We start from the raw sequence: 24,089 nt of genomic DNA on the forward strand, positions 1-24,089 counted from the left end.
ATTGCTGTATCATTGTCATAAGCGGTCCTTTACTGTGATGTAGCACCATACACATGATGCACTTCTGATTCACAGTGTATCAAACACTGTCCCCGATTGTCATGTAGCAGGGCATGCACTGCTGCATCAACTTGCATCAGTGAACAAGAACATAGGTCCATGAAAAGAAAATTACTAGTGATGAGCGAGTGTAATCATGCTCGGGTTGTCCCGATCACGCTCGGGTGGTCTCCGTGTACTTGTGACTGCTCGGAGCTTTAGTTTTTATTGACGCAGCTGCATGATTTACGGCTGCTAGCCAGCCTGAGTACATGTGGGGGTTGTCAGGTTGCTAGGGAGTCCCCACATGTAATCAAGCTGTCTAATAGCTGAAAATCATGCAGCTGCTGCAAGGAAAACAATCTCCGAGCAGTCACAAATACTCGAAGACCACCTGAGCAACGAGTAGATTCGCTCATCACTAAAAAATACCTCTACGTACCAACCCTAAAGGCAGTCATCCTGAGCAATGAGACTAGTCAAGTCAGCTCCAGGGCCAGCAACACAATAAAAGCTATGAATGGTGCGCTAGTGGAGGAATTTTTTTTTTTTTTTTTTTAAACAGCAAAGTATTTGCAAAGATTAATACTTTTTTGTTCCTGAAATAATTGGCCAACATTTAAAACTTGGAACAACCCCATTAAGCCATTTTCTAAGCAATTCAAACTAAAAAAAGTATTTATTTCTTTACAAATTTAGATACAATGGCAAAACAAACAAGAAAAAAAAATGAATATATAATTTATATTGTTTCCATTTTGCAATCAACACAGCAATACTAAGCACTGGTATCAAAGGCAGCCAAGACCTTGTTTTTTTTCCTGGGTGATCTAGTTGGTTTTTGATGCTTGTTATAAGAGGGAAAATACTGACAATCATCTACCATAAATAAACTTCTGGGACTTCGCGAGGAACAGATGAGTCCTTTGAAAAAGGCTCTTCATCTGAACATGGCTGTTCTCAGAGATAATTGTCCCTTTTTCTCAACAAAACGACACATGCAGGACAGCTGTCAGCAAAGATGGCACGGGGGCATGGAATGCTGAATTCTGAAGGCATCGGACACCTCAGAGCCTTCCTCTTAAGAACATGTAGGATGATGCAGTTATCAATCAGCTTTCATCAATTTTCACCAAGGCTGCCCAGCAATTCTTTGCCACGGATGCAATTTTGGCTAAAAACAAAATACATAATCTTATCTTTTTTCGTTCCCAACTTTAAATCCTTAAACAGAAAATGTAAAAGAAATACAAATATTCTTGATATCTCAGTAGCATAACATGCAGGTTCAGGAACATTCTCAGTGCTGATATCCATAATATATGGCCATCTTTTCCTGAGAGCCTGCACGAATTTAGCAGAAGATTTGTGTACATTGCAAGTGGAATTTTGGCTCAGATCATTGGGCCATAATTATGTTACACATTCTGTATACAAAATTAGACATTTGGATTTCAATATTCATTTAGGATTGTTCTTGTTAGCCTCATTCAATAGTTTCATTCAGATCTTCCATCAAGGTAATAAGCAAAAGTAAAGCACGGATATTAGGCGCCAGCTCCACATAAGTACGGGGAATATTTATAGATAACTATATTGATTGGAGATAGATTTGTTTCTTTAAACTGTGTGGCCATGATACAATCTTTAAAAACAACTACATTTTAACAATCTGGTTTGCGAAGTTTCTCAATTTATGGAATTGGGAAAAGGAACACACATTAAAGTGAGGTCTCTAATCATAAATTCTTCATATTTAGGCTTAATAAGATAATATAGCATAAGACCATTCCACTCATAGCATCAGATCCTTCCTTTCCACTTAAGTCTAATGAATTTGATAGTTTGCTCATACGATGTGGCGACTCCAAAAGCGACTTCCAAAAATCACCTTCCTTAGTAGATGATGACATGGACGTTCCCTTAGCGAACTGTACAATCCTCAATATAAATGGTTTTATAGACAGAGCTTTGTTTCATCATTTATTATGTCTGAAAATAGTTATCGGATCTCATTTAAGACCTTTTCAACAGTAAACAATTCCAATTCATGGTTTTTTCATTAAATTTGGGGAAAGGCAGGGAGGGGGGCTGTAAAGGATGTCATTTAAAATAAAGACAAGAGCGGGAGGTCAATCAGAATGAGAGTACATCGGTTATCTGGTGTCCTGTTTGTAGTAGCATAGTAAAAAGACCAAGGTGGTTAGCGTCACTTCTCCAATGTCAACACAGATGGGAGCCACAGTGTCTTCAAGCTCTAACTGAGAAGCTGCCGGATCTCCTTGTGCATGTGACACAGGAAATCTACATAGGAAGCTCCTCCATTTATGTTCTTGTCTTCTACCAACAGGTGTTTGAAAAACATCTCCAGCTTGTCATCCTGCTTGATGATCAGCAACTGGAAGAGGAAATGGGAAAAATACATGTTAGTTACCATGAATGAATGTGGTCAGACACTAGAAGGGGGGTTAAAGGGAAGGTGCCACGATTTTTATTTTTATATTAATAATTATATAATCAATTATTTTTAAGTACACTATGTGGGACCATCATCATGTATGGGACAATCATATTGTATGGTGCACTATATGGGGCCATTACACTGTGGAGCACGATATGGGGCGCATCATTTAGTGGAGTCACAGACGCCGGGTCTTGCAGAGCACAGCTGGGCACGGAGTGGCTGCTGCTACAGCCTACAGAACTTCATTCTCTGAACGAGGCTCCATAGCCTTTGGACGTCGAATTTGTGGGTCGTCGTGGGAACGGCATGGGCTACATCAGACCACAGTGGGAACTTTTTGTTTTCTAATAAATTGGTGAACGAGGGACAGTGTCTTGTCTTTATTTCTCTCTTTTTATGTTTTACGTTTATCCATTTCTGGACTACGGCGGATTCCTTGGACTACAGCGAACAGTTATGGCTTTTTTTCCCCAAAAATAAAATGATGAACCAGGGAAAGTGTCAGGAAGTGTTTTCAAATAAAATGTATTAATCTGTGTGTGTGTTTTTTCATTACTAGGTTAATAAGTAGCATGTCTGATCAGACATGGGAATGAACACGTACTAATTCATACATTGTTGCTTCTAATTTTGTAAACCAGTGTAATAAAGTGTACTCCTGTTTATGGACATGGGAATTGTGTTTGTTCTTATGTATATTTTAAATAAATGAAGAAAAAATAAAATAAATAAATAATGGGTATGTCTGACAAATCACTGCTGTCATCAACCCCAACTACCATTACCCTGATTGCCACAGCTCCAGGGCAATGGGGAAAAGCTGGACAAAAAGCCAGAATTGATGGATCTAATCTAATTGTTTTACTTCTGGGGCAGCTGCGGGATGGTATTTTTAAGCTGGGAAGGGACAAATAGCCATGGCCCTTTCCAGCCTGATAATATCAGCTAACAGCGTCCTGCTTTACCTTTGTTGATTATCAAATAAACATGGCTAAACATCCCTTAGGGTACTGTCACACAGTACCATTTTGATCGCTACGACGGTACGATTCGTGACGTTCTAGCGATATTGTTACGATATCGCAGTGTCTGACACGCAGCAGCAATCAGGGATCCTGCTGAGAATCGTACGTCGTAGCAGATCGTATGGAACTTTCTTTCGTCGCTTGATCACCCGCTGACATCGCTGGATCGTTGTGTGTGACAGCGATCCAGCGATGTGTTCGCTTGTAACCAGGGTAAACATCGGGTAACTAAGCGCAGGACCGCGCTTAGTAACCCGATGTTTACTGTGGTTACCAGCGTAAACGTAAAAAAAACAAACAGTACATACTCACATTCCGGTGTCTGTCCTCCGGCGTCTCAGCTTCTCTGCAGTGTGAGCGCCGGCCAGCCGGAAAGCGAGCACAGCGGTGACGTCGGACGTCACCGCTGTGCTTTCCGGCTATGGCGCTTACACAGTGGAGAGAAGCAGAACGCCGGGGACAGACACCGGAATGTAAGTATGTACTGTTTGTTTTTTTTACGTTTACGCTGGTAACCAGGGTAAACATCGGGTTACTAAGCGCGGCCCTGCGCTTAGTTACCCGATGTTTACCCTGGTTACCGGGGACTTCGGCATCGCTCCAGCGCCGTGATTGCAACGTGTGACCGCAGTCTACGACGCTGGAGCGATAATCATACGATCGCTGCGACGTCACGGATCGTGCCGTCGTAGCGATTAAAATGGTACTGTGTGACGGTACCCTTAGTGCCACATGCACCAAAGGATGCAAGCTTATTATATGTAGGGGACTTGTGAAATTACATAACTACACGATATCTATCTATTCTATGTGGGGCCATTATACTGTGGAGCACTATGTGGGGCCCCATTGTACTATAAGGAGTACTATATGGGGAAACTAGGGGACTAGGGGGTTGAATAGGATGAACATTACTTTGTAATGGCTGTAAAAGTTATTACATATGCTCTTCTGTGACCGCGTTGAATATTTTTTTGGTGGAGTAATTAATGTGAGTCTGCTCTGTCCACTTCTATTGTAGTAATGTAGTGGACGGAGTGGTGTCATACAATACACCACTGCTCCCATTGAGGTGTACGGAACGGGGGGACACATTAATTCCCTACCCTTCGAAAAAATAAATTCAGTAACGTCAACTTATATGGGAGTAGTGGTGTAATGTGTGAGCCCACTCTGTCCACTTCTATGGGAGCAATGGTGTAATGCGTGACTCTGCTTGTCCACTTTTATGGGAGCTGTGGTGTAAGGCATGACCCAGCTCTGTTTACTTCTATGAGAGCAGCGGAGTACTTAGTGACCCTGCTCAGTTCATGTCTATGGGTGCAGTGGTGATCACTAGTGATGAGCGAATACACTCGTTACTCGAGATTTCCCAAGCATGCTCGGGTGGCCTCCGAGTATTTTTTAGTGCTCGGAGATTTAGTTTTCAGCGCCGCAGCTGAATGATTTACATCTGTTAGCCAGCATAAGTACATGTGGGGGTTGCCTGGTTGCTAGGGAATCCCCACATGTACTCAAGCTGGCTAACAAATGTAAATCATTCAGCTGCAGTGATAAAAACTAAATCTCCGAGCACTAAATACTCGGAGGACCCCCGAGGGTGCTCGGGAAATCTCGAGTAACGAGTATATTCGCTCATCACTAGGGAGCACACCACTGCTCCTATAAAAGTGGACGAAGCGGTGTCACACAATACACCACATTAATTCCCTCCCCTCCCAAGAAAAAAAAAATTCAGTTCCATCCACCTCTATGGGAGTAGTGATGTACTGCATGACCCTGCAGGTGTAAATCTTGATCCCACTCAGTCAACTTCTATGGGAGCAGTGGTGTAATTTGCTGCACTGCTCCATCCACCTCTGGACAATGCCCACATCTAAGTATCACTTTGCAGTCGCCAACAAAACGGCTCCTCACTGTGATCCTAAATTTTATTCTTTCTGATCTTTTTGCAGAAGGCGAGGAGAGGGGTCACGTCACACACGTGAGCAGATCCAGCCCACATTTACTGCAGTTGTAATGTGAGCTAGTTGTACACTAGCTTTTCATGGAAAATTTCAGCAGCTGCTCCCTCTAGTGTTTAAGTGTGGAAAATATCAAAACTTTTTACATTTTTTATATTTTATTTCATTAAAAACAAATATTCACAACAAAAAAAAAACAAATTTAAACAGCAGTACTTAACATTTTTTCAATTGGTGAATTTTTTTATATGGCACCTTCCCGTTAAATAAAGTAGTTGTTTTCTCACCTTCATGTACCGTGGTCTCTGTGCTCTGAACATGGTGACAATTGCATGCATTTTATTTGAGACAGGATTATCCAGGACCGGTAGAGAACTCTGCAGACAAAAAAATTCAGAGAAAACAGTTTTATGCATGTCAATTATGACTAGACTTTAAACGGGGTGCATTAAGATCGGTCATCAGATTTGTTAGTGGTCTAAACACCCAGCAACTCCACTGATCAGATAGTATTAGCGCCAGTCAGATGTAACCCCTTCACCACCTTGGGATTTTCCATTTTTGCATTTTCGTTTTTTGCTGCCCTGCTTCCCAAAGCCAGAACTTTTTATTTTTCCATCAATACAGCCATGTGAGGGCTTGTCTTTTGAGGGACGAGTTGCACTTTTGAATGACTCTATTGATGATTTTACCATATTGTATACTGGAAAACGGGGGAAAAAAAACTCCAAGTGCGGTGAAGTTGCAAAAAAAAGAAAAAAAAAGTTTTCAGTTTTTTTTTTTTTTTTTTAAACATGTCCACTAAATGCTAAAACTGACCTGCCATTATAATTCTCCAAGTCAGGGCGAGTACGCAGATACCACCAAACATGTGTAGGTTCTTTTTTATTTAAGTGGTGAAGTGGTTTAAGTGGTTAAGTGCTTTGCGACCCAAAAAAACCTTAATGCTGGCGTTTTGATTTTTTTTTTCTCGTTACAGCGTTTAACGATCGGATTAATTCTTTTTATATATTGATAGATCAGGTGATTCTGAAAGCGGCGGTACCAAATGTGTATTTTTTATCGTTTTATTTTGAATGGGGAGTGATTTTAACTTTTATATGCCAACCAGTGGGTGGAATTAGTGACGCGCTTCCGGCACATGGCATGTCAAATGTCGCTGTCAGAGCTTGACAGCAGCGTTTAACATGTTAACAACGGCAGGTGGGTCGCGATTCCACCCATGGATGTTAAGAGCACATGACAGCTGTCATGAGCCTGAAAAGATGTGGGGTCAGCGCCGAAACCCACACCAAAGAGGGGACGGCGACCTATGGAATATTTGTATGTCGTAGGTCGTAAAGGGGTTAAATTAAAAGAAAAAAAAAAAAAAAAGAGCAGAGTAGCACAGCTGCTTTCAATGTGCAGCTCTCAGCAGTGGCTGCTACACACTGAACACATCTGCGCTATTCAGGTATGATCAATGTTTACATCCATCTTTCTTAGGAGCAGATAATAGCGGATGGAGCTCTGATACCAGGCATCCTCACCATCTGTCTCATATGGACACAGACAACTTTGCCACCATAGTATGTGTCTGTGTAAAAGGATACATAAAAACAAAGTCTGTGTGTGGGAAAAAAGAATATACTAAAATAAAAATGTCAACTTTTTACACACATTGTATTGTACATACACATATTATTTTATCTTCAAATATAGAAGCACTTCTTGTGTGTCTTTCTGATATGCTGTGCTGCATGCAAATTCATTATTTTAAGGTGTATGACATTTTTTTCATCTTTCGATCTTCATACTTCTTGGTTAGTTGACATTTGTGCTATTTTTGCACCAAAATTTTGCTGCAATATGGTGAATCTTTAAAGAGAGTTTCACACTAAATGCATTTATCAGCGATCCACAGAATAGGTGATAAATATATGACTGCAAGGGTATTACAACAGTGACCCTCAAAGATCCCAAAAATGGGCATCTATAGTTTCCTGTATGAACGAGGTGGCCGTGTGAAAGCCTGATCAGGGCTCCATTCACTTCTAGGTCATGGACATCTCAACAGTGCTCCACATGACCATTTTAGTGAAAAGAGCAGTGCTCACTTCTAAGGCTACTTTCACACTAGCGTTTTTCGGCGGACGTCGCAATGCATCGTTTAGGAGAAAAAACCGCAAAGTTGTCTGCAGGATGCGTTTTTTCCCCATAGACTTGCATTACCGACGCATTGCGACGTATCGCCACACGTTGCAACCGTCGTGCGATGGTTGCGTCGTGTTTTGGCGCACCGCCGCCACAAAAAACGTTACATGTAACTTTTTTTGTGCGTCTAGTCCGCCATTTTCGATCGCGCATGCGCGGCCGAAACTCCGCCTCCTCCTCCCCGGACCTTACAATGGGGCAGCGGAAGCATCGTAAGACTGCTTCCACTGCACCCGTTGTGCTTTTCTTTCACAGCATGCGTCGGTACGTCAGTCCGACGCACTGCGACGGGCCCGTACCGATGCTAGTGTGAAAGTAGCCTTAGACATATCGGTCCATTCACACTGGAAACTCTCGGAATGGTTTCCAGCAGTTGGATCTCCAGCAATCATATATTTATCACCTCTGGCGATGAATGTAAAAATAATGAGAAAACTCCTTTAGTCACAGAGACTTTCCTACAAAAGCTCATCTCTTTCTGCCGCAAGTTCCTTGTTGAACGAGTTACAAAAGCCTCTAACTTGGTGTTACAGTTCACGTTCTGTTTGGCTGCCAGTTTTGGACTGTGCTGGGGGCTTCAGTCTGAACACTTGAAAAACTGAATTCAGATGTTCCCGACTGAGCCATTCACTTAAATGAAACTCGAAATTAAAATCTCCCAAATCCTCAATCTACATTATACTTCCAATATCAGTGTTTCCCATCCGATGGCATGAATTCTCCATTCACCAGCGATTCCAGCCAACCTCACCGTCAAGAGTAGAGTTGAGCGAATTTATTCAGGTCCCCGTTTATCCCCTCCGCAGCTGCATGTGTCGCGGCTGTGTCACTGTCACAGCAGAAGCATAGAGAGCCTTGTGTAATTTGCCGAATAAGCGGGGACCCGAAGAAATTTACTCAACTCTAGTCACGAGTTTCCATTAAAATACAACCAAATATAGAGCAGCACTGCCAGAGTGTTTACTTCCTTTAAAGTTTATTCATTCTACACAAAAAATACAGCATAAACACCCCCCCCAAAAAAAACCCACACAAATCCGGCCTGCTACCTTCGACACGATCCTAGATCCTGAAGTGTTGGATATGAAATATGAATCTCTTCTCTGACCTCCCTTCTGTGTTGGTATTTTCAGCTGGACACAATGGTGTAGCACAGTTTTTGTCATACTAACACACAAAAGTACACGATTCCTGAAACTTACCAAACTACAGTCTATCTGGCTAAAAGTAGAAACGCCAAAGAGGTTTTGGAGAAGGGCCTGCTGCACATTTGCACCAATCCATATGAATAAATTCAAGCCATTCTCAAGCAAATAAATGTCGCCCTTGGAGAGTCGTTCCTCTGAGGTTCGGATAGCCACAGGCAGAGATTCGCTGGCAGGGTCTACTTTGGACTGGAGGAAGATGAGAATATAATTATACATCTATTCTGGTCCATATAAATACATTACATTCCCGTTTTCCTGGTTCACAGCAGGAATGATCAGCTGCAGTCAAGGCTACAAAAACAGATTACAGATGCACAGACTTCGTGACTCCTGCTCACTGAGCACATCGGGAACATTACACATGACATTTCTCAGCACCAACAACCTGTTGGCCAGGCCTATCTGGGCAACAGAATAGGGGTATCCCAAAAACATATAATGTATAAAGCATATAGGCTAAATAAAAGTTATATTTTATTTCCCAATTAATAAGTCACAATGAGTCAGTAAATACCATAAAGTGCAATTAGTGCAAAGTGAATATTATACCTTCTCCCACTGGCAAACACTAAGCAAGGTATTGGTCTACTAGATCATGGACACACTTTTCAAAGAATATTTCTATAGTGCCCTTCACCTTGAACAGTATTTTAAGAGGGTGACAATTCTACTCTTTTATGTCTTACATATCATTATCTAGACGCCACTATATGGGCATTGTTTATTTGATAATTGAGTATTTGATAAATTTCAGGTATGGAAATATACTCTTAAAAGGCTTGGAGATTCTATATGTGCCAATTAGATTGCTCCATGATCTAACCTTGGTTAGTGTTTGCCAATGGGAGAAGGTATAATATTCACTTTGCACTTTATGGTATTTACTGACTCATTGTGACTTTTTAATAGGCTAAATAAAAGTTATATTTTTTTTATTTCCCAATCTGCTTTATACCTATGTGGGCAATACTGACAAAATATACACACACACACTTTTTGCCACTCAGAATGATGACTTGATGCTGCACGATAAAAGGTATCTTTATCCCTTTGATCTAAAACAGGGGTGGGAAACCTCAGGCACGCAGCGGCATTTTGATGGCTGCTGGCCCTTTAACTTAACACCATTTATATGGCAATTGGGAGTCATTAAAGATGACGACATGAGTTTCTGTTTAAGTAAAAATCTAATTTTATATTCTCCCACCAAAGCCTGTATATACGATGCTGGGATCCAATTTCACTTTTTACCTCTCTACACCAAATATTTGGAGGAATTTTACATCCCATTTGCAAACAAGAAAAACACTTACAAAAGGCAAAAGTCTTGGGTAGAAAAAGACATTGGAATCTGAAACATCCATGGAAGAAACGAGCTGGCGGATATAAGCCCGGTCATCAATGGTCACATCAGGACCAGGCTGCAACACATCACTTTTGAGCACACAGTTCAGATAGACAGGAAGCAGTTTCATGCATTCTGGGAGAATCAGCTGAAAAAAAAAAACAAAGACAAGAAAGTTTGAATTTTGTCTATATCCTGTCAAACATGGGAAACAAAAACAAAGAAAACTAAATCTTTAGGCTGCGTTCACACATTGCAGTCATGAAGCGGCTTGAAATCACAGTTCCGGGCCTCTTCAGTTTTTCCACCATTTAACTACACAATCACTGAATCTTGCATGGTAACAGCGGTTTCACAAGTTAGACAGCAAGGACGATTGTAATAACCCTGCAGTCTTACCTATAAAATGAAGTGATTGTTGCAGGGAAACATTGGAAAGACTGCAATAACTGCTGTATGAGAACAAAGCCTTAAGCACTTATGGGAAGTGAGTTACCTGTCCAGCAGATGAAGGGCTAGCACAATTCTTGCGGTAACAAGCCAGGATCTGTGCACACTGATTGATAAGGGAATCTCGCACAGTCTTTGTAGGGTAATTTAGGACTCCTCTGTAGGCTGGAATACAAATAGGTAAAGTAGTCCACAGAGCTGTAATACATGATAGTAGAATGAATGGCAAATATGTCAGTTCATGGCAAGGCCATTTGCCCAGTGCCATAAAAGGTTTATCTATGACTTTTGTACAAATTGCTTAAGATTTCAATTTCAGTGCCCACTCCAGTAAAAGGGTAACTTTAGAAATATCAGAATAGGTTGCAAAAAACACCCAAAAACGACGGGCAGCATAAATCAGTCTGTCTGCACAATTGCACGCAGGTATGTCTTACTCTACAGCTTTTAAGGGACCACAGAAAGAAACCCGACTAGTAATATTGGGTCCCTGCCGGCATCTCCTACCCTGCTCCAGTTGACAGGTTTCTCAAATGTGTGAGTATATAAGGAGAGACCTGTCAATCAACTGGAGCAAAGCATGGAGAAGCTGGCCGGGGACTGCATGGGACTAGTCACATCTCTTCCTACGGTCCCTGGCCAGCTTTTCAAAGTATGTTTACACTGAAACGCTGCAACAATTGTGTAGCCATTATCTGATTGATGCTGCACATCGTTTCAGACAGCAAGAAATGAATGATAGGTTCCCTTTAAATCAAACCTGTTTACTGTATTTTTTTTAATTTACTCAGAGTTCCTACCCTAATGCTGCTCAGCTGATTCTGAAACTTTTTTATGCCTTTCCATTCCAAAGTTATGCCACGTCCCCACCAGTAATAAATCGTGCTCAATATGCAAATTTGCTCTTCATTAGAACATATTCCACAGAAATTCTCTTGGGCAGCTGCTCTTTCTCCTCTTTAAAAACAGGGTGGGCTCAACTACTGAGCCCACGCCAGGCACCCCACTCTCAAAGAGCGCCGTACATGTAAAGGTACCTTCACACCAAGCGACGCTGCAGCGATACAGACAACGATGCCGATCGCTGCAGCGTCGCTGTTTCGTCATTGTGTGGTCGCTGGAGAGCTGTCACACAGACGGCTCTCCAGTGACCAACGATGCCGAAGTCCCCTGGTAACCAGGGTAAACATCGGGTTACTAAGCGCAGGGCCGCTTAACTTACACAGGATGCAGGAGGAGTGCAGGGAAGCGGACGCCGGGCACCGGAATGTGAGTATGTGTTTTTTTTTTTTTACTTTTACAATGGTAACCAGGGTAAACATCGGGTTACTAAGCGCAGCCCTGCGCTTAGTAACCCGATGTTTACCCTGGTTACCAGCGAAGACATCGCTGGATCGGTGTCACACACACCGATTCAGCGATGTCAGCGGGAGATCCAGCGACGAAATAAAGTTCTGGACTTTCAGCAACGACCAGCGATCTCACAGCGGGATCCTGATCGCTGCTGCGTGTCAAACACAACGATATCGCTATCCAGGACGCTGCAACGTCACGGATCGCTATCGTTGTAAAGTCGCTTAGTGTGAAGGTACCTTAAGGCACACATTAAGGGGTCAAACCTCCTTCATGTCAGATTTAATAAGTATGCTATACTTGCTATATAAGGGGGTGCCCTATACATTACACAAGAATTAAGAAATGATTAATGTGGCAACAACTTCCAATAGACCATTTTTCACATAAGAAATGTAAAGACACCAAATTCTTGTCTTATTTGAATCCAGCCATAAAGCAAAAGTTATCATATAACACCGACAAAGGAAACTTTATATGCCAGCATGAGTAAATAAAAAATATATTTTTACTGAAAATCTGTATTAAAAAGGTAAAGCAAAAATACCACAGGTACAGTATAAAAGGTGGGTCACCCACAGGGGTACAAAGGTAATTAATACATAATAACTAGTGTTGAGCATTCCGATACCGCAAGTATCGGGTATCGGCCGATATTTGCTGTATCGGAATTCCGATACCGAGATCCGATACTTTTGTGGTATCGGGTATCGGTATCGAAACAACATTAATGTGTAAAATAAAGAATTAAAATAAAAAATATTGCTATACTCACCTCTCCGACGCAGCCTGCACTTTACCGAGGGAACCGGCAGCGTTGTTTGCTTAAAATTCGCGCTTTAACTTCCTTACGCGAAGTCCCGGCTTGTGATTGGTCGCGCGCCGCCCATGTGGCCGGGACGCAACCAATCACAGCAAGCCGTGACGTAATTTCAGGTCCTTCAGGATTTCAAAATTACGTTCCGGCGTTGTGATTGGTTGCGTCGCGGTCACATGGGCGACGCTACCAATCACAAGCCGTGACGTCACGGGAGGCTGGACACGCGCGCATTTTAAAATTTCTTTCTTTTACACATTAATATGGTTCCCAGGGCCTGAAGGAGAGTTTCCTCTCCTTCAGACCCTGGGAACCATCAGGAATACCGTGCCGCCCATGTGACAGCGACGCGACCAATCACAACAAGCCGTGACGTAATTTTCAGGCATTCAGGACCTGAAAATTACGTCACGGCTTGTTGTGATTGGTCGCGTCGCGGTCACATGGGCGGCACGCGACCAATCAGAAGCCGTGACGTCACGGAAGGCAGTAAACGCGCGCATTTTAAGCAAAGAAGGCTGCCGGTTCCCTCGATAAGGTGCAGGCTGCGTCGGAGAGGTGAGTATATCAATATTTTTTATTTTAATTCTTTATTTTACACATTAATATGGATCCCAGGGCCTGAAGGAGAGTTTCCTCTCCTTCAGACCCTGGGAACCATCAGGGATACCGTCCGATACTTGAGTCCCATTGACTTGTATTGGTATCGGGTATCGGTATCGGATTAGATCCGATACTTTGCCGGTATCGGCCGATACTTTCCGATACCGATACTTTCAAGTATCGGACGGTATCGCTCAACACTAATAATAACACTATGCAGGCAAATGCACACCAAAGTTCACCAAGCACATGGTATTATCCCACAAGTGGAGAAACAATCAATGCATACAGCCATTAATCCATCTAAGTAGTCCAGTAAATGGTTAAATGGCACAGCATGATCAATTCTGCACACAACACAGATGGAGTAAATATGGAGGTCCAATCATGACATAACTCAGTGAGTTTGTTAGTAACAACATATGGTATGCACATAGAATATCAATATAATACCACAGTAGGGAATGCCCGCATGATATAAATAAGTTATAGTTACCTGAAACACCCGGGGACCCACCACCCGACGCGCGTTTTGCTTGGAAATGCTTTCCTTTTTCGGTGTTACATAAGAAATGTAGAAAAAGACTCACCAAACTTGGCGAAGTAGTTGATGAGCGTGTCCGTCTCGCAGTTTCTATATAAATCTGCCAACTGTGTACAGCAATTCAAAGCCATATTGTGTACACGAAGCCTACGCTGACCTCCACAGCTGGTGTACAATATCGCACACTAAAAATAAAAAATGACAAAAGGTTAGAACAGTTTAATTAAATGGTCTCTTTTAGGGCTTGTGCACACGCTGCGGATTCCATTGCGGAATTTTCCGCAGCGGATTTCATAAATCCGCAGTGCAAGACCGCTGTGGTTTTTACTGCGGATTTATTGCAGTTTCTATTGCAGATTCCGCTGCGGGTTTACACCTGCAGATTTCTATTGGAGCAGGTGTAAACCCGCAGCGGAATCCGCACAAAGAATTGACATGCTGCGAAATATAAACCGCTGCGTTTCGGCACGTTTTTTTCCGCAGCATGTGCACTGCGGATTTAGTTTCCAATAGGTTTACATTGTACTGTAAACTCATGGGAAACTGCTGCGGACCCGCAGCTGCGGAAACGCTGCGGTTCCGCAGCAAAATCCGCAGCGTGTGCACATACCCTTAAAGTAAACTGAGCGATCGCCTATACACAGATAATGCACAGGGAGCCAGCAGACATAGGGAGACAGACAGATCGGCTGCAGCCTTTCAGTGTTTACTTCACTCCGGTACTGGATTTACAGCTACCATACTCAGTACAGCTGCATATTGTTCTCCATGCTGCTGTTATACAAGTATAAGGGAGCAGGGATGCCTTGTGAGACACTTAGAAAGTCTTTCTTGCATGAAAAAAATGCAGAATGTCCACTTGTATCAGCAGGAGAAGGGACCCAGTGATAGAAAATGAAGTGAATATACAGTCAGTCACACTGCATTCCTCTATATCCACTGAATGTTGTACCACTGGGTCACTTCTCCTGTGGACAGTAGTCATTTCCACTCGCTCTGGATCCTTATGACAGGCCAGTGATTCCATCCCTTCATATACTGGTACAAGTCGACATTCTGCATTTTTTCATCCAAGAGAGACATTCCATACATATCCTATTCAAAGCAAGACAAAAGATACATTTCCCATATACAGGTGCTTGTCACTAAATTAGAATATCATCAAAAAGTCAATTTATTTCAGTTCAATACAAAAAGTGAAACTCTCATTATATAGAGTCATGACAAACAGAGTGATCTATTTCAAGTGTTTAATTCTGTTAAAGAAGTTGTCCACTACTATAACCTTTTTTTTTTTTTTCATAAATCTTGCCATTATGTGCCACTGAAAACATCTACTGTGTTTATTTTAGCAATATTACCTTTTATCATGCTGCAGCAGCACATCTTTAGTGCTGGATTCAGCTCTCATGGGGTTAATCGACAACTTCCTTTCTCCTGACTTACTGTGCTCTAATACTACAAGTTCCATGATGCATTGCATTCGCCTGTAACTCTGCACCTGGCACACCCACTCCAAAACACACCCCAACCCCTCCCTCCTCTCGCTTCAAAAAGATTTGTGATGTCATTTCTGTCCAACCCACACTCCATTACACACAGATAGATAGATATGGGATATATAGACAGACAGATAGATAGATAGATAGATATGGGATGGTTAGAAAGATACAGAGATATATCTATATATCTATGTCTATTTCCATAGATATGTCTATATCCATATTTCTAAACCCCTTCACCCCTGGATCTTTTGCAATCCCACACTTGTTTTTTGCTTGGTTCACTAAATGCTAAGGCTGTGTGCACACGTTGCGGATTTGATTGTAGATCCGCAGCGTTTTTTGCCGCACTGAATTGCATCAAATCCGCAGTGTAGTGCACAACCAATGTAAGTCTATGGGAGCCGCAGACTTGTGCACATGCTGCGGAAAAAGCCGCACCGAAACGCAGCTTTTTTTTCTCTCGCAGCATGTCACTTTTGTGCGGAACTGCAGCGTTTCTGCACCCTTAGACTTTCATTGAGTCGGGCACATCCACAGCAAAACCGCAGATGTAAAAAAGATCTGCAGTTTAGATGCGGATGTGGGTTCGAGAAACGCTGCAGCTCGGGAGGAGGGAAGTGTGTGGGCGTAATGTGGGCGGTGACTGTGCGTGTATGAGCTTGCTGGGTCTGAGGCGCTGTGCGGGACTGTTCAGGTGTGTGCGGGGTCTGCGGGCTGTTCGGATGTGTGCGGGTCTGTTCAGATGTGTACAGCCCTGTGCGCAACCACACCAAAAGCTAATTAAAAAATGCATCAAAACCGTGCAAAAAACTGCATAAAAAACGCATCAAAACTGCAAAAAAAGGCATCAAAACTGCACCAAAAACTGCATCAAAACCGCACCAAAATTGCATCAACACTGCAACAAAACCAAACCAAAAACTGCATCAAAACTGCGCAAAAAACGCATCAAAACCGCACCAAAACTGCAAGGCTATGTGCACACACAGCGGTTTTTACCGCGGAACCGCAGCGTTTCTGCAGCTGCGGGTCCGCAGCAGTTTCCATTGCGTTTACAGTTACATGTAAACCCTATGGAAACCGCAATCCGCTGTGCACATGCTGCGGGAAAAACAGCGCAGAAACGCAGCGGTTTACATTCCGCAGCATGTCACTTCTTTTGTGCAGAATCGCTGCGATTCTGCACACATAGGAATGCATTGATGCGCTTACTTCCCGCATGGGGCTGTGCCCACGATGCGGGAAGTAAGCGGATAATGTGCAGATGGTACCCAGGGTGGAGGAGAAGAGACTCTCCTCCAGGCCCCGGGAACCATATTTGAGTAAAAAAAAAAAAAGAACTAAAATAAAAAATAATGATATACTCACCTCTCAGCGCTGCACGCGGCCGTCCGGTCGCAGGGTTGCTGTGCGAGCAGGGCCTGAGATGACGTCGCGGTCACATGACCGTGACGTCACGAAGGTCCTTCTCGCACAGCATCTTTGGAACCGGACCGCCGCGTGCAGCGCCGAGGAGATCGGGACGTCAGAGGGTGAGTATATAACCATTTTTTATTATTTTTAACATTACTATTGATGCTGCATATTGCTGCATATGCAGCATCAATAGTATCGGAGTAAACCCGCAGCGGAAACCGCAAAACAAACCGCGATAAATCTGCAGGGATAACCGCAGCGGTTTTGCCCTGCAGATTTGTCAAATCCGCTGCGGGAGAACCCGCAGAGGACGCCGCAAAGTGTGCACATGGCCCAAAACTGCAACAGGTTTTGATGCAGTTTTTGGTGCAGTTTTGATGCTTTTTTGGTGCGGTTTATGCGCGGTTTTAATGCCGTTTTTGGAAATAAATAAATAAACGGAAAATGTGCATGATTTGAATGGAAACATGCATGAAAAACGGATTCCAAGGCCGGATTCATCATTTCACATCTCAGTTTCATACGTTTTTTTGCCGGATCCGTCGCTGTGCATTTTTTCGCCAGACAGAAAAAACGTTCCTCTGTATGTGTTTTCCGTCCGGCGGAAACAGCTTTTTTGACGGATCCGGCAAAAAACGGATGAAACGTGTGGCCATCAGGCGCAATCCGGCGCTAATACAACTCTATGAGAAAAAAACGGATCCGACGGAAAAAAATGGATCCGTTTTTTTCATAACTCGCCGGATTGTGCCTCACGGCAAAAACCTGATGTGTGAAAGCAGTCAAATATATGGATAGATACATCTATGTATCTATAGATATATCCATCTATAAATATATCTATGGATTTTTTATTATTTTTAACATTACTATTGATGCTGCATATTGCTGCATATGCAGCGATGTTTCTAAGGTCTCTTTCACACTAGCGTTGTGCACTGCATGTCGCAATGCGTCGTAGAGGAGAAAAAAAGCATCCTGCAAAGTTGCCTGCAGGATGCGTTTTTTTTTCTCCATAGACTTTTATTAGCGACGCATTGCGACGCAGTGCCACACGTCGCAACCGTTGTGTGACGGTTGCGCCATGTTTTGGCGCACCGCCTGCACAAAAAAAGTTACATGTAACTTTTTTTGTGCGTCAAGTCCGCCATTTTCGACCGCGCATGCACGGGCGAAACGCAGCCCCCTCCTCCCCGGACCTTGCAATGGGGCAGCGGAAGCGTCTTAAGACTGCTTCCGATGCCCACGTCAGGCATTTTTGTCACAGTATGCGTCGGTATGTCGGGCCGACGCTAGTGTGAAAGCAGCCTAAGGCTACTTTCACACTTGCGTTTTTAGCAATCTGTCTTTTTGGGGAAAAAACGGATCCTGCAAATGTGCTTGCAGGATGCGTTTTTTACCCATAGACTTGTATTAGTGACGGATTGCGACGGATGGCCACACATCGCGTCCGTCGTGCAACGGATGCGTCGTGTTTTGGCGGACCGTTGGAACGAAAAAACGTTCAGGTGAACTTTTTTTGTCCGTTGCGTCTGCCATTTTCTACTGCGCATGCGCGGCTAAAACTACGCCCCCTCCTCCCGGGACTTCAGAATGGGCAGCGGATGCGTTGAAAAACTGAATACGCTGCCCACGGCGTGCACAAATTTCACAACGTGCGTCAGTACGTAGGCCCGACGCATAGCAACGGACCCGTACCGACGCAAGGGTGAAATAGGCCTTTATGAGCGTTTAATTTTTTTTTAAAAAAGGGAAAAAACCGGCGTGGGCTCCCGCGCAATTTTCTGCGCCAGAGGGGTTAAGCCGATGGCCGGGGGCCAATATTTGTAGCCTGCTATAAATATCAGCCCGCAGCTGTCTGCGTGTCTTTACTGGCTATTAAAATAGGGGGACCCCCCCAAAAGATGACATGGGGTCCCCCCTTATTTTATAGCCAGAAAGGCTACGCAGACAGCTGCGGGCTGATATTCATAGCCCAGAGAGGGGCCATGGATATTGCCCCCCCCCCCCCCCCCCCCCCGGCTACAAATACCAGTCCGCAGCCGCCCGGGAAATGGCGCATCTGTAAGATGAGCCAATTCCGGCACTTAGCCCCTCTCTTCCCACTCCCGTGTAGCGGTGGGATATGGGGTAATAAGGGGTTAATGTCACCTTGCTATTGTAAGGTGACATTAAGCCGGGTTAATAACGGAGAGGTGTCAATAAGACGCCTATCCGTTATTAATCCAATAGTAATAAAGGGTTAATAAAACACAAAAACATTAGGAAAAAAGTATTTTAATAATCTTCATTTAACCATACTTACCATACTTCAGCGCCTGCAAAAAACGTAAAATAATAATCCGCATACTACCTGTCCGCCGTAGTCCAATTAATAACGAGTGTCCCACGATGATCTCCCCTATAGAACAGTGACATTGTGTGATGTCACTGCTCTATAGGACCCTCAGTGACACACTGACAGGAGACAATGGCTCCTGCAGTGCATCACTGAGAGGTTACTAAAGTTCACTGGTCTCACTTTATGGCAAAAAGCTGCATGGGAACTTTTTCACACAGCAATGCCAAAAGTGAGACCAGGGACTATTTTCTCACAGGGGCGTAGGAATACATTGTGAGGAATACATTGTGGAAGGATACCTTCCTCCCCTCATTGCGTTCCTGGAGCCCCTGGAGAGCGGTCGCATCAGCAGATGCTCCTGCTCTCCACGGGAGATCGTCGTGGGACACTCGATTTTATTGGATTTCTGCGGATCAGGGAGTATATTGTTTATTATTGTAATATTTTTTTTTTATAGGTGACACTGGCTTCGGGGAACAAAGTGACAAGTGATGGTGAGTATGTAATCTATGTTATATGTACTGTATGTCTGTATGTATGTTGTATGTATATACTGTATGTATGTACTGTATGTGGCATGTCACATGATGTCGCATGGTGCATGTCGTCGCATGGTGCATGTCGTCGCATGGTGCATGTCGTCGCATGGTGCATGTCGTCGCATGGTGCATGTCGTCGCATGGTGCATGTCGTCGCATGGTGCATGTCACATGGTGCATGTTGTCGCATTTCGTCGCATGCTGCACGTGACATGCTGCATGTCGTCGAATGTCACCGCATGTCGCATGCCATCACGTCGCATGGTGCATGTCGCATGATGTCACATGTTGCATGTCGTCGCATGGTGCATGCTGCATGTCGTCGCATGTTGTAACATGGTGCATGTCACATGATGCATGTCGTCGCATGGTGCATGCCGTCGCATGTCACGTCGCATGCCACATGTCGCATGGTGCATGCCGCCGCATGGTGCATGCCGCCGCATGTCGCATGGTGCATGCAGTCGCATGGTGCATGCCATCGCATGTTGCATGTCGTCGAATGTCGCCGCATGGCGCATGTTGTCACGTCGTCGCATGCTGCATGTTGTCACATGTCGTATGGTGCATGTCACATGCTGCATGTCGTCGCATGGTACATGTCGCATGCTGTCACATGTCGTTGCATGCTGCATATCTCATGTCCTGTATGTGTGTTTTATGTATGTATTGTGTATGTGTGTTTTTTTTTTTTTTTTACATTCAACACATTAGCCGGATGATGGGACTACTACTGTCCCATCATTGGCTAATGTGTCACTCACTGTCAATGTAGCAGGCAGGGCCCGATGGGACTTGTAGTCCCATCGGACGATGCCTGCACACAGAGACACACACACACACACACACAAAGACCACCCACACAGCAGACCCCAGCACAGCACCGGACCGCACAGCACCGGGCCGCACAGCACCGGACCACGCCGGACCGCACAGCACAGCACCGGACCGCACAGCACCGGCCCGCACAGCACTGGGCGCCGGCCCGCAGAGCACCGGCGCCCGCACACTCATCCCTGCCTAGCCCCGCCCGCACATCCCTGCCTAGCCCCGCCCGCCCCCAGCACAGGCCTGCAGCTACCAGCCCCGCCCACAGCCCAGTCACTCTTGATGAGTGACTGCTGACTGAGGCAGGCTCACGCCTGCTACTGACGTCACGTCAATTTCCAGAGTCTGGAAATTGAAGTGACGTCGGCGGAAATAAGCGGGGGCTGCAGCCTGGGGGTCACGTGACCCGGACTCAGCCGCCGGAATAGCGCCGCTCACAGGCGAAAACGGCAACGGAAGGTAATTACACAATTCATCAGGGGCCCCGGGGGGATACATTGGGGGTTAATTGAAAGTAGTGGACAACCCCTTTAATGTTGATTATGGCTTACAGCCAATGAAACCCCAAAAGTCATTATCTCAGTAAATTAGAATAATTTGGATCAGAATCAGCAGCTCCATCCTCACCTGTCAGTCTGATGTCCACCTCTGTGCCACCTATATACCACTGCCAGAGTCCCCCTACTTCAATCCAGACTGCTTCGAGATTTTACAAAGAGAAGCCGCCCATTATCAGGCCCTGGGCAAAGTTCTCATCTTTGGAGACCTCAATGCAAGAACAGGGAGAGAGAGAGACTTCCTGACCACGGATGGAAACATCTACATACTTGGAGCAGAGAATGACGGCCAAGACCCTGTACACACTGAGAGAAACAGCTATGACAGTACAGTCAACAAAAGTGGCAGAAAGCTCCTGAACGTATGTAGAAGTTTAGGACTTCATATCCTTAATGGACGAAGCAAGGGTGACTCCTTAGGAAGGTATACACTAAACTCCCATGTAGGGAGGAGTGTAGTAGATTACGCCATTACAGATCTGAACCTGGCAGATGTCAGCACCTTCATAGTCACCCCACAAACGCACCTGTCAGACCACAGCCAACTTCTTCTGTACATGAAATCTACAGAGAAACCATCCACTCAGAAGCCACAGCAGAGCGGCCTCTTCACCCGGCCTCCATCCTATAAATGGTCCAAAATGTCGGCACTAAAGTATAAAGAAGCTTCCAGCAGATCTGAAATACAGCGGATGCTCCACCACTTCTACAACCTCGAGTACAAGCCAAACCCAGAGGGAGTAAGCAAAGCCGCAAAGGACCTCAACAATATATTCTACGCAATGGCCAGACTGTCCGACCTTAAAAAAGTCGACTACAAGAGACCAAAAGAAACACAGGCCAATGGCTGGTTTGACAGAGAATGTAAAGCTGTACGGAAGACCCCGAGAACAGCCTCCAACAAGAAACACAGAGACCCCAACCACCTGGGTCTGAGGGAAGCCTATGACTTCATACAAAGGCAGTACAAAACCATCCTCAGGAGGAAGAAGCAGAGTTACATCTCTACCAAGCTTAACCAACTCCAAGACTCCCTCCAGGACAACTCCTTCTGGGAACTATGGAACCACATGGGCACCAAAGACAAGAAAAACAACACCCATATCCAAAATGGCAACCTTTGGCTCCAATACTTCAGAGACCTCTATAAAGACATTCCAAAGGAAGAGCTAAGCCAAGAACAGGAAAACATAATGGCGAAACTAGAAGCAATGGAGGAAAAAAATCAAAAACTTCCAAAACCCGGTGGATACACCTATAACACTACAGGAAGTAGCCGAGAGACTCTCCTCCATAAGATGTAGAAAAGCCGGTGGCCTGGATGGAATCTTACCAGAAATGCTGAAGTACAGCCCACCAGAAATACAGGCTGCAATGGTTAAACGCTTCAATATTGTGCTGAGTGCCGGCTACTTCCCTCGTTCCTGGAACCAAGGCCTCATCACACCCATCCAGAAGAGTGGGGACAGGTATGACCCAGCCAACTACAGAGGCATATGTGTCAGCAGCAACCTGGGAAAACTGTTCAATAGTATTCTGAACAAGAGGATCCTCACCTTCCTCACCGAGCACAACGTCCTCAGCAAGAGCCAAGCAGGGTTCATGCCGAACCACCGCACCACTGACCACATCTATACTCTGCACAGCCTAATTCAGAGACACGTCTACAATACAAAGAATGGGAAGATATACGCCTGCTTTGTGGACTTTAAAAAGGCCTTTGATTCAGTGTGGCACCCGGGCTTATTCCTGAAACTGCTGGAGAGCGGAATAGGAGGAAAGACCTACGATGTCATCAAAAGCTCCTACACCGAGAACCGCTGCAGCGTGAGTCTGAACGGCAGAATAACAGCTTATTTCCAGCAGAGCCGCGGGGTCAGACAAGGCTGCAGCCTAAGTCCAACGCTCTTCAACATTTACATCAAAGAGCTGGCTACCGCCCTGGAATCCTCCTCAGCACCAGGTCTCACCCTTCACGACACTCAGGTGAAATTCCTGCTGTATGCAGATGACCTGCTGCTGCTGTCACCAACCGAGAAAGGCCTCCAGGACAACCTGAAAATCCTAGAGAAATTCAGCTCCACCTGGGCTCTACCGGTCAACCTAAAGAAAACCAACACCATGGTGTTCCAGAGGAGATAGAGAAAATCAGACCAGCACCCATCATTTGTCCTCAACAACTGCGACCTCACAGGAACGGACAAATATACCTACCTGGGCCTAGAGATTCACCGGTCAGGGAGCTTCAAACAAGCCATAGAGACCCTGAAAGACAAGGCCTGCAAAACCTTCTATGCCATCCAAAGGAAACTCTACCATCTGAAGCCACCAGTGAGGGTCTGGCTAAAAATCTTCGACTCCATCATCACCCCGATCCTCCTGTATGGCAGCGAAGTCTGGGGTCCTCACACCTACCCAGACTGGTCAAGGTGAGATTCCAGTCCAACAGAAATATTCCACCTGGAATTCTGCAAGCACCTTCTCCAGGTCCACCGGAGCACCTCCAACAGTGCTTGTCGGGCCGAGCTGGGCAGATTCCCCCTACACCTAACAGTTCTAAAGAGGGCGCTGTCATTCCGGGCTCACCTGCATAGGAGCAATCCAAGCTCCCATCACCATAAAGCCCTGATACATGTAGGAGAAACAGAAAAACCAGAACCCTCGGAACAGCCCAGCCAAACCCAACCGGACCAGAACACCAATCACAACAACCTGATAAAAGCCGGAATCAGGAAGATGGCAGACGAAGGCCAGGAGAGGTATGTCAGTGACTGGAAGAATGATAACAACTCACAGAAACTGATCATGTACCGGAGTCTACAGAGAGACTACAGACTGGCCCCATATCTGGAGAAACTCCCGGACCCCAGAGATCGCAAGATCCTGAGCCGATATAGA

At 44.8% G+C, this 24,089-nt stretch overlaps 1 protein-coding gene across 4 annotated transcripts in view; it reads right to left on the reverse strand.

The window, feature by feature from the left end:
• Window positions 1-699: 699 nt before the first annotated feature.
• SEC24C (SEC24 homolog C, COPII component) overlaps window positions 700-24,089 on the reverse strand; it is a 113,334-nt gene continuing 89,944 nt past the window's right edge. For all 4 annotated transcript variants that reach the window (XM_077259257.1, XM_077259255.1, XM_077259256.1 and 1 more), the window contains 6 exons: window positions 14,052-14,190; window positions 10,735-10,853; window positions 10,207-10,386; window positions 8,888-9,079; window positions 5,780-5,869; window positions 700-2,437 (listed from right to left, as the gene is read on the reverse strand). In XM_077259257.1, the coding sequence (XP_077115372.1) occupies window positions 2,297-2,437; window positions 5,780-5,869; window positions 8,888-9,079; window positions 10,207-10,386; window positions 10,735-10,853; window positions 14,052-14,190 (861 nt within the window). In that variant the 3' untranslated portion in view covers window positions 700-2,296. The remainder of the gene's footprint in view (window positions 2,438-5,779; window positions 5,870-8,887; window positions 9,080-10,206; window positions 10,387-10,734; window positions 10,854-14,051; window positions 14,191-24,089) is intronic.

This window comes from Ranitomeya variabilis, chromosome 4 (genome assembly GCF_051348905.1).
Source record: "Ranitomeya variabilis isolate aRanVar5 chromosome 4, aRanVar5.hap1, whole genome shotgun sequence".
In the NCBI taxonomy this organism is placed as follows: Eukaryota; Metazoa; Chordata; class Amphibia; order Anura; family Dendrobatidae; genus Ranitomeya; species Ranitomeya variabilis.